The following is a 10,510-nucleotide window of genomic DNA, read 5'->3' as shown; positions in this document are numbered from 1 at the left end:
AGGGCACGAAAGGTTAGGATAGCGCCCGCTAGCTAGCAAATGACAAAATTACACTTAAGCGGAGCCCTCAAGCTCAGCCAGGATCTTCTCACCCTTGGCGCGAGCAGACTCGATGTCGCCAACCATGTAGAAGGCGCTCTCGGGAAGGTCATCAGCCTCACCAGCAATGATAGCCTTGAAGGAGCGGATGGTGTCCTTCAGGTCAACCAGCTGGCCCTCGATACCAGTGAAAACCTGGGCGACAGCGAAGGGCTGGGACAGGAAACGCTGGAGCTTACGGGCACGCTCGACAGTAAGCTTGTCAGCCTCAGACAGCTCGTCCATACCCAGAATAGCAATGATATCCTGGAGGGACTTGTACTCCTGGAGCATCTGCTGGACACGGGTGGCGGTGTTGTAGTGCTCGTCACCAATGATACGGGGGTCCAGCATACGGGACTTGGAGTCAAGGGGATCGACAGCGGGGTAGATACCCAGCTCGGAGATACCACGGGACAAGACAGTGGTGGCGTCCAAGTGAGCGAAGGTGGTAGCGGGGGCAGGATCAGTCAGATCGTCAGCGGGCACGTAGACGGCCTGGACGGAAGTGATAGAACCCTTCTGGGTGGTGGTGATACGCTCCTGCATACCACCCATGTCGACGGCCAGGGTGGGCTGGTAACCGACGGCAGAGGGGATACGACCCAGCAGGGCGGACACCTCGGAACCGGCCTGGGTGAAACGGAAAATGTTGTCAATGAAGAGCAGGACATCCTGACCCTCATCGTCACGGAAGTACTCGGCAATGGTCAGACCGGTCAGGGCAACACGGGCACGGGCACCGGGGGGGCTCGTTCATCTGACCGAAGACCAGGGCGACCTTGGAGTCACCGTCAAGCTGGATGACACCAGTCTCCTGCATCTCGTGGTACAGATCGTTACCCTCACGGGTACGCTCACCGACACCACAGAAGACGGAGTAACCACCGTGAGCCTTGGCGATGTTGTTCTGGAAAGGAATTGATTAGTTTGAGATTATTTTCGTGGAGGTTTGTTAAAAGGGGTTTAAAACTCACAATCAGCTCCTGAATGAAGACAGTCTTACCGACACCGGCACCACCGAACAGACCAATCTTACCACCACGGGCGTAGGGGGGCAAGCAGATCGACGACCTTGATACCAGTGACCAGAATCTCAGCCTCAGTGGACTGGTCGATGAACTGAGGAGGCTCGGCGTGGATGGGCAGGAACTTGGTGGCCTTGACGGGACCACGCTCGTCAATGGGGTCACCAGTGACGTTGATGATACGGCCCAGGGTGGCGGGACCGACGGGGACCTTGATGGGGGCACCAGTGTCGGAGGCAGCGACACCACGGGAAAGACCCTCAGTACCTAAGATACGTTTAGTATATATTGTACGTTTTGCTCAGCGAAAGCAGGGCAGGGCAGAAAAATGCCGGGCCGACCGGTGTGGGTCCCCTTAGCGGTGAGGGAGACAAACACGGTGGCTCGACAGGGGGTGGAAGGGCTGGATGAAGAGCGACGACAGGGTAATAGCTTACCGTCCATGGCAATAGTACGGACAACATTCTCACCCAGATGTTGCTGTAATTGTAGGTTAGCTTGAGGGGTTCTTAGGGGGAAAAGAGGAGAAAGCGGAGTCGGGGTCCAATCAGAGAGCACGTACAGCAACCTCCAGAACGAGCTTCTGACCGTTGTTGGTGGTCTCAACAGCGTTCAGAATGGCAGGGAGCTTGTCACCCTCGAACTTGACTAGAATTAGACGAATGATATGTCAGATAGAGTCCAGGAGATATGATTGAGATCGATTGCGATGGTTTTGAGGATGGATTGAGGTCGGGGAAAAGATTTTCGCGTCTCCCGTGAACCAGGGGATTTCGGGGGAGAGGATATGGACGTACCGTCAACGACGGCACCAATGACCTGGTGAACCTTGCCGGACTGAGCAACATCGGAGCTGGCGAAGCGAGCAGACAGAGCAGGCAGGGCAGAGGAGCGGAGAGGCTGGAAAGCGCGGGCGACGGGGGTCGGCCGGGCGTAGGCAGCCCTCCCGAAGGTCCGGGCGAGACCGCTGTGAGAAAGGTGTTAGAAAAAGAAGAAGCAGAATAAAAAATAGCATAATTTATGAGAAGAGGAATAGAAAAATGACAGATTGATGAGACATACCTCTTGAACATGATGGTGGTGTTGAAGAGCGAGGTGGTAGGGATTAAGGGTGGTTTTTGGGGGGGAGGGAAAAGAGGGAAGAAAGAGGAAGAGGAGAGGTTGGTGGACTGGCGGGAATGGAGGGCCCTTAGCCTTTCCGGGGCGGTTTTGCCGATGGTCCCGTGATGAACCGAGTGCCCTTACTCTACTGTATGCGGTGCAGCACCAATATACAAAGTGGTGTATATTATATTATATTATATTATATACATTATAATCATTATTCCTAACAACATTATTATATACTACAGATAAATATTCTAGGTGTACATATACTGCTAGTTGCTAGCTTTCTGTATCCTCTGTGTGCCGTTGCTAGGGAATCCTCGTCACCGGAAGTCTTGGCACCGGATGCAGGCACAGCCAACTATATAAACTATACTACACCCTCTCTCCGTTTATACTCACGAGGGAAAAATAATCTTTAAATATAAATATAAATTAATGGAGACTCCTCAATTCGTATTAGCTAGTTTAAATTCTCGTCTACACCCGGTTGTTCCCTGGCAGAGCTGGTAGCTTCTCACCCGGAAATCTCTGACGTGTAACTCGGAGCCCTTCACCCGTCCATCCGCGGTGTGCTGAGCGGGAGCTCCCCTACCAAAATGGGCCCAGCTCCCACCTCGGGTATCTCTCCATTGATATACATTGTACTCCTGGAGTATTCATATAAAATAGTCCAAGAATGATAGCCTATCGAATCTATCTTTTTCCAACACTACTCCGTTCAGTTCAATTGCCATTCCAGCACACCCCCTCCACAGGGGGTTCTCCGCACCAGCTCATGCAGGTTCCGAATCCCTCCGGCGAACACCACGCCATGGCCACCTACACTACATACTGTACATAGTACGCAACAATTCATAGTACACCGGAACAGGAACAACATAGGAAACATTTGTATAGTAGAACAAAAAGGCCAACATATTTCTCTATGGCTACAAAGGAGATACATGGATTATAGCACAGTACAGAGATACACGCATTTTCGGATGCTTGCAAAGCGAATAAAGGACAAACAATTTGGGCGTGATCCCGCTCCATCCTGCGTCGGCGACTGAAGTATCTGTCGAGGGAGTACTGTAGACTAACCCTGACGCCATGAGGAAGATTATTCCCCTGGTATATTGGCGACAATACTTTCCCAGTTCCTTCCGGCGTCAATATCTGAGTCGGGGTTTATGCCCGGTCGGGCTCAAAAGCCCATCTATGACTTCTCAAGGGGAGGGCTCTGAACGAAGCCCTTGCCCTCATAACCTTCCTTGCTAATGCCGTGGATGGGGTTCATCTTCTCAGCCTGTAAGGGAAGAAAAAAAGATATGTGAGTAACTGAGTAATCCAGGGTCGCGGCGCCCGTGACCGCATCTGTCTTCCAACGGAAAGAGTACGTACCTTAGCATATTCGTTGGAAGCCTCCTGCCACTCCTTGGACATGGTCTTAGGCTGGGGCTTGGCGAACATGTGGACGAGGTAGAAAACACCGACGGAGGCGGCAGTAAGCTGGGCGACCTTGAAGAAGATTCTCCAGCCCTCACCCTTAGGGGCCTGGGCGCGGGGGCCGTGAGGACCGAAAGCAATCCAGTAAGCTAGATAAAAGAGAGGTATAAAATCAGTTGGCTGAATATAAGAGAGCGAGGGAAGAGAGAAAGAGATGGAGAGATGGAAAGGTTCCTCCTTCGAGGAGAGGGGGGTTGAGTGTGATATGCGACCCTCGGATGTCGCAGGGTCGAGAGTGAGGGAGATTCAACAGCGAAGTACTCCGATCATAGGGTTTAACGTACCGGCCTTCTTCTCATGGAGAGTCATCTGGTGCCAATCGACCTTCATGCGGTCACGGAGAGACATCCAGAGCTCGGCCTGCTCCTGAGGGGGCATACCCTCCCAGCGCTTCTCGATGCCGGCAAGAGTAGGGTTGGAGATGGCGTGCTCAGAAGCAAAGCGAGCCTGGATAGCGTTCACAGAGGCAATTGGGCCGGCGCGGATGGCAGCCGGGCTGCGAGGAGCAGCACGAGCAATGGAGCGAAGAAACATTGTGCGGCAGGTGGGAGGTGGGATTACCACGTCGAAATCGAGTCAATTGATAGTTGATAGGGTAGACCGTGACCAGCAGAGTCCGGAATCACGAGTCGATCCGACTGGGGAAGAGAGTGGAGGAGGTAAGGTCTGGAGAGAGGATGGAGAAGTGACTGAAGTTGTTCTTCGTGGAAGTTCGAGGTTTCCGGCTTAGCGTCGTTTCTGCGTTTGGCGGCTTTCTGATTGGCTGGTCACCCGCCACGTCCGGTCGGCCGCCATTGAGAAACATCATCATTCTCATCATACGATATAAGATGGGCATTAACGGCTGATTTGGCCAAATTATTGCTATCATTTCAGTGGTTCAACTATGTCTAACTCAAAGTAATCGAACATGGTTTATATATACTCGTTCATTCTGATATGCTTCCTCCCGTCTACTACCGAAATACTGGCGTCTGTACTGCGCACAGTGGCTCAACTTGTACCACCAACCATGCGACAGCCTTACAAGTTGAGTTCAATAATGTCAATTTTTCCGACTTTATCTACAGGTTCAAAAGAGCTTCCACTCCGTTTTTCTTGTTTTCTTTAGAGAATTCGTGCCATTCGTGTCCTACCACGCAACCTGTACATTTATCCAGGTAAGACGCAGGAGTTCAATCTCACAAACTTAATAGCAGGATTCATGAGAACCAGTTCCAGTAAAAAGAGGGGGGGCTTGAAATGGGAGAAGCAGACGTTCATATTCCACAGGGAAGCGAAATAGGCCAAGTCGTAACGGTCTTTGCATTGCAACTAGGAAAAAAAGAAAGGAGGAAAACGGTGTGCAGAGAAGGTTATGGATTGATCGTGCCGTGGCGCCTCCGAGGGCATTTTATTCCCTATCGATCGCGCGGCCCGGACCCAGCCGGTGCTCATCATCTATTTAGCCTTGCCACCGCTGGCCTCGTTCAGAATGGCGCTCCACTCGATCTCGGACTTGTCATCAGCGTGGATGGAGTTTGCGACGTTCAGGGCATTCTTGAGGACCTCCCGAGTGGAAGCGTACACCATGGATTGCTGAACGCGAAAAAAAAACAGCGTTAGCAATCGGTAATTTTTCTTTCTTTTCATTTCATTTCTTCTCGTCTTTTTCTTTCGATATTGCTTTTTCTCTTCAATCTCACGACTGATTGAGAGAAGGCAATTCAGTGGGAATGGAATTCAGGAATCGAACATACCCGAGTGGGGGTGTCTTGGGGAACCCAGGAAATGAAGATGATCTTGTTTCTATTTTTGCTCGGCGTCAGCGGGAAATTCGTTCAATGGCGAGTAGGGGGGTCGAAAGACGCACCGCTTGCCCTCACCACCACCGAGATCGTACTCGACATCATAAGTAGCGTAGCGAGGCGCAGGGTTACCATTGGCATCCTTGGAAGAGGCCAGCTTCTCGCGGAAGACTTCGTAATTGGTTTCCCCGCTCTTCTCCTCGACAACAATCTCCTTCATGTTATCGGCGATCTTGTAGATCACATACTTGACCTTTCCGCGGCTCATGCGGAGTTCATTGAATGCTTCAACGCACTCATCGTTGACGGAGACACTGTAGCACGGGTATCAATACGGATGTCGTAAGACGAGTGGGGAGGAGGGGGAAGGAAAGCTTGGAATGGAACCGTACCCAGATGCGAGCTGCGGAAATAATTGTCAGTGAATTGGAGCCACAATGCGGTTTGAGAATGATTAGATTGGACAGGAGTTCGAACTTACCGACATGATTGCTTGTTTAGGTGAGAAATGAAGAAAAGGGGGACGACCGGTCGCCTAGGCTAAGAGCACAACGATGTCAGTGGCTGAGTTTCCCAACAAGCAGATAAGAGGCCGACATATCTCGCCGGTTGCAGCTCCGATTGTTCTTGTGGATTTATTATCAAAAAATCAAAAAAGACTTACAGAGGAGTAAAGACGAGGAAGATTGGAGGGAGGATGAGGTGAGTGATGGAGGAAGCGGAGGGGTTGTTGTCCAGGTGTTGCGATGGTGGGGGGGGGCGAAGCTGCACGTGATCACTTAGTAGTGTCGGAGGGGGCATAAACAAAGCCTTGCAAGAATATGTTGATGGGGATGGTAGCGGGGTGAAGTAGAATAGAGGGAATATTTGAATTATATGGCCTATATCTACTGAAGAATTCAATTTCTTATTGCCTACCAGGCACCAGCATCAAGAAATTACGACGAGATCACCTCCTGGAATTGTGTTCTCCCCACACACACATCAATCAGTCCAAGTAAATAATATATAGCTCTAATAGCAATGAAATTATGAAAATCATACTACCAAGCAGGAACCCTGCACGACATATCAATGTACAGTAATGAATCCACATAAAACCAACCACTGCAGATGAAATGTTCATGTAGCAATCTGCTGCAGGCTAAATTTGGAATCAAACCCAACCATGGAACACTCCGCCACGTCAGAGCTCCGCAATATATAAAATGCATTTACCGCGCATTAACTACCCAGTAGGTACGTACTATCAATTGTATAGGATGTGTTGATGTAGAGTCTACATGGCCACTCGTGATATTGCAATATTTCAAATCCATTACATCATTCGTATCTCATTCATGTCAACATCAGCAGTAGCGCCAATTGTAACTAATCTACGCAAAGTAGCGCATGCCAAATTGAGTAGCCTGGGGTTTGACCCTGATCTAAACCTTCGCAGGAGCAAATTTAGCACGCATACGATCCGCGACAACTTTCTCCTCGAAAATGAAGTTAACACTGTCATGAGCGACAGTGGCCTCAGCCCAGCGCTTAAATCGCGGTGTCTGCTCAAGGAGAGTAGACAATTTAGCACTGACAAGTCCATGCTCGGGCTTACTGAATGCCAGCAAGCGAAGTATAAACGACCCAGTTTGAACCTATCAGACAGTGAATCTCTATTAGTCAAATTCTTTCTACCGCAGGGACTTTGCAGTAAATGAATACGTACCTCGGCCAGTGTTAATTTATCGCTACCTCCGAAGAAAGGACCCTTGCCCTCAGTCGAAGCAAGTAGAGGCTCAATTTCCTTCTTGATAGTAGCGAGAAGCTCCTCAGCAGCAGCGTCGCGCTCTTCTTCACTTGCAGCACGGAGACTAGCGAAGAAGTGAGGGAGAATCTTGCTGAATGCGTCTACGAAGAGAGATACGCGGGCGCGATAGAGTGAGTTCTCGACTGGGCCGGAGGGAGGAAGAAGGTGGGAAGGGAAGGCATCGGCGATGAATTCAGCTACAATGCCAGACTCAATGATGATTTCATCGTTGTATGATAGACTAGGGACGAGGCCGCGCTGGGAAGCAGTCAGTACATACGCTCTCGGACTTAATAGATCTCACAGGGCCCGGGGACGGTGATTCAGTCGCGAAGAGTCTGTTAATAATGTCACGTACAGGGTTCACCTCTAGATACCAAGGTTCACGAGGCTTAGTGAGATCAATAGTGACTTCTTCGTATTCCACGCCAGACTCCTTAAGAGCAATGTGGGCGCGGTGTGCCCATGGGCAACCACGGTTAGTATAGAGAATAATCTTGGGGGAAGACATTGTTCAGTCAGGATTGAATAAAATGTGAAGATGGAAAATGTCCATCACCCGGGAAGACGCCATTATTTATGCCATCACGAAACCACGAAGGGAGGGGTTGGATTAGTAAAAGCAAATGGCGAAATCGACCGCTTAACGCCGAGCGGATAAAGAATTGAGGCAGAAATGCGGGGAGGGTGGACCGCCTGGACTGTACATACTGTATGTATGTACTAATAACTTGAACTTCTCTGGGAAGTATTCGTACTTCAATACGAGATGTGTTTTCGTATTCAATAGAAAGTAATGCGTGTTGCAAGGTCAACTTTTCAATGAGATTCAAGTCTAATTATGTACATACATTAATGTGTGCTCCTAAAGGGTATCCGGACTAAGAATCAACCACCAAAGGTCCACACACGCCAGGGATTCGCATATCAAGATACATAGTCCCAATGACGGGTACCGTACATAAGAAGACGAAACGCGATCAAGGCCTGCCTCGGGGAAGAAATGACCTTGCTCCGTAGCGCCAGCGTCCGGTTCCGCGAAAATATAAATCAAAAGAGAGATAAGAAAATGGTAAGGAAGGACGAAATCGCTCGTCATAAAATGGGGGGTATATAGAATACGAAGAAAATTGAACACACAATCATCCCAGGGAGCATCAAAGGAACAGAGGCCAGCCTAGATCGGGAAAAGGATGGTTGGGCTCCACATGAAACTGATGCGGTGAATGTCAATACTGCACACGCTGTCATCAAGGCGTAAATTCGGCATGAAAGAGAAGAGGGCTAAAAACAAATCGTGTTTATTATCCCTCTTCGCTTAAGCCTCATTTTCATCCTCTTGCATTCCACCGTCGATGATCTTGCGCCAATGTTGTGGAAGGCAGATGCAGACCAGTGGGAATGCCTTGATTTCACCAGAAGGAGCTGGGGATAGAACTGGCCTTTGCGACCCGCTCGAGACACCGCTATCACGTTGCTCGCGATGGATATCATAATCCTCAGCCCGCTCGGGGATTCGGACACCAGTGGCCCAGCCATCATCCCAGATACCGATCACCTTCAACATCTCACCGCGATCCAGCTCGAACTCATCACCGGCCCGGGGAGAGTATGCCCACAGGGCAGCCACCTTGTCGCCGGGATGAATTTCATCTTGAGAGTAGTAATCGCGGAAGTATGATAGCTGCTCGGACTGGCCACTCGTCACCCCTTCTGGAGAAGAGTAATTGTTCGCCGTGCCAGAGCGAGGTGAGCTGTCGCTGTCAATGCCTCCCAAAGCAGAACTGCTCGAAAGTGATCCATGGCGTTTACCAGTCACGGGAGGGATCTTCCTGGACATGGCTCCAGGGCTTGCTCCCATAGCCTCAGAATCCGACGAATCACTATAAGGGCCCCTAGCCGCTCCTCCGCCAAACATCGAGCGTGATGTTCGGGAGTGAGCAGGCGACGAGCTGGGCATTTCGCGCAAGGCAGACATTCGGGTGACCCGTCCTCCAGGAACCATGTTAATGTTGCTCGGATTCCCAGCCTGTTGCATAGACGGGGAGCCTTTCCGTTGCGGATTTGGTTGGTTAAGCGCAGCATCATTGTATGAATGGCGGTTACGGCGAGAGCGAATGCATAACAAAGCGGCTAGTGCTGCCAGGATAGCAGCTCCTACAACTGACCCAATAACAATGCCGGCAATGGCACCTCCAGATAAGCCGTTATTGGAGTCATTCGCATCAGAGCTTCCACTGGTGGTTATAATTGGTTGCAGAGTGACTGTTGCTGCTGGAATCGAAACGCCATCGCAACGGGAGGTGGCATTGGCGCTCGCGCAGCATGTATCGGTCGAGTTAGGGGAGCTCGAGGCGCAATATGTACAGAGTCCGATCGTATTGTCAGAAAAGCCGCAATTGTGAGGCTCATTATCAGAACCTTTGATACAGCTACCGCTTAGCGAATCTGAGGGCGAGGAGCAGATGGTGAATTGGGAGCGAATCTGCTTCATATAGTCTTGATCGGTGCTGGAACATAAGTTTTTGTTGACGACAATTTCTTGCTCGCTGGTGGCCATCAATGCGCAAGATTCCGCGCATAACGGTTCAGATTGGCTGTCAGACAAATCACACGCATCTTTGGAGTTCTGGACGACGCTACTGCAGAGCACACTAGTTGTATATTGGGCATAATAGTCATTGTATGCACTGTGGTTCAGGCCTTCGCAGCCTAAATAGGTGGAATATCTACGCGTCTTGGGTTAGCCATCCAGTCACCTTGCCTTTCTCTTCTCCTGATATATATATCAGGCACACTTACTGAGTCTCAACGTAAGATCCCTGAACGTAATCGGTCAGGGATTTATCGAAAGAAGTCACATTAGTAACATTCTCAAGCCAAGGACTAAAGTCAATCGCGTTAGCGTTTACTCGTCTTGATATTTCATATCACTCGACTTCTGTTACGTTGACTCACAAATCCTGTATTTGACTAGAATTAGTCGATATCGACGCGCTATCCCAGGCAGGACAGGCAGTCGACCCGGATAGAGAAACACAACCGGCCATATTGGGTGAAATTCCTCCTTCTCTCAATCTTCCACGCCGTGCGATCCGAGGAATGTGGGCGGCAAGAATGTGTCAAGGTGTAGTCGAAGCTGGAAGTTTACACGAATAGCATGTCGTAGTCAGGCGATAATTCTCTAATAATTGAGGGTAAAGAAAGGGTCGACCACAGGCCACCAG

General features: G+C 50.1%; 5 protein-coding genes across 5 annotated transcripts; all 5 read right to left on the bottom strand.

The window, feature by feature from the left end:
* Nucleotides 1-54: 54 nt before the first annotated feature.
* Nucleotides 55-2,179, bottom strand: N7469_001397 (F1F0 ATP synthase subunit beta; the record flags this gene model as incomplete). The annotated part of the gene is made up of 8 exons (XM_056640317.1): nucleotides 55-777; nucleotides 851-988; nucleotides 1,056-1,112; nucleotides 1,168-1,373; nucleotides 1,544-1,586; nucleotides 1,669-1,754; nucleotides 1,904-2,073; nucleotides 2,169-2,179. 8 exons carry the CDS (start codon nucleotides 2,177-2,179, stop codon nucleotides 55-57), a joined length of 1,434 nt encoding a protein of 477 aa, XP_056506074.1.
* Nucleotides 2,180-3,414: 1,235 nt separating this feature from the next.
* N7469_001396 (cytochrome c oxidase subunit IV family protein) lies at nucleotides 3,415-4,238 on the bottom strand (the record flags this gene model as incomplete). The annotated part of the gene is made up of 3 exons (XM_056640316.1): nucleotides 3,415-3,504; nucleotides 3,600-3,793; nucleotides 3,989-4,238. 3 exons carry the CDS (start codon nucleotides 4,236-4,238, stop codon nucleotides 3,415-3,417), a joined length of 534 nt encoding a protein of 177 aa, XP_056506073.1.
* A 906-nt stretch (nucleotides 4,239-5,144) lies between these two features.
* Nucleotides 5,145-5,978, bottom strand: N7469_001395 (actin-binding ADF family protein; the record flags this gene model as incomplete). The annotated part of the gene is made up of 5 exons (XM_056640315.1): nucleotides 5,145-5,282; nucleotides 5,444-5,492; nucleotides 5,557-5,805; nucleotides 5,884-5,894; nucleotides 5,973-5,978. 5 exons carry the CDS (start codon nucleotides 5,976-5,978, stop codon nucleotides 5,145-5,147), a joined length of 453 nt encoding a protein of 150 aa, XP_056506072.1.
* Nucleotides 5,979-6,918: 940 nt separating this feature from the next.
* N7469_001394 (glutathione S-transferase family protein) lies at nucleotides 6,919-7,794 on the bottom strand (the record flags this gene model as incomplete). Its single annotated transcript, XM_056640314.1, has 3 exons — nucleotides 6,919-7,131; nucleotides 7,203-7,541; nucleotides 7,642-7,794. 3 exons carry the CDS (start codon nucleotides 7,792-7,794, stop codon nucleotides 6,919-6,921), a joined length of 705 nt encoding a protein of 234 aa, XP_056506071.1.
* An 807-nt stretch (nucleotides 7,795-8,601) lies between these two features.
* Nucleotides 8,602-10,333, bottom strand: N7469_001393 (SH3 domain protein; the record flags this gene model as incomplete). Its single annotated transcript, XM_056640313.1, has 3 exons — nucleotides 8,602-10,012; nucleotides 10,086-10,169; nucleotides 10,242-10,333. The coding sequence occupies 3 exons, from the start codon at nucleotides 10,331-10,333 to the stop codon at nucleotides 8,602-8,604; spliced, it is 1,587 nt and encodes a 528-aa protein (XP_056506070.1).
* Between the last annotated feature and the right edge of the window lie 177 nt (nucleotides 10,334-10,510).

This window comes from Penicillium citrinum (genome assembly GCF_028827155.1).
Source record: "Penicillium citrinum strain IBT 23319 chromosome Unknown utg000001l:1.0-4955037.0:1.0-4956770.0, whole genome shotgun sequence".
Classification (NCBI taxonomy): domain Eukaryota; kingdom Fungi; phylum Ascomycota; class Eurotiomycetes; order Eurotiales; family Aspergillaceae; genus Penicillium; species Penicillium citrinum.
The sequence above is the reverse complement of the archived record's forward strand: the minus strand, read 5'-3'. Positions and strand labels throughout refer to the sequence as shown.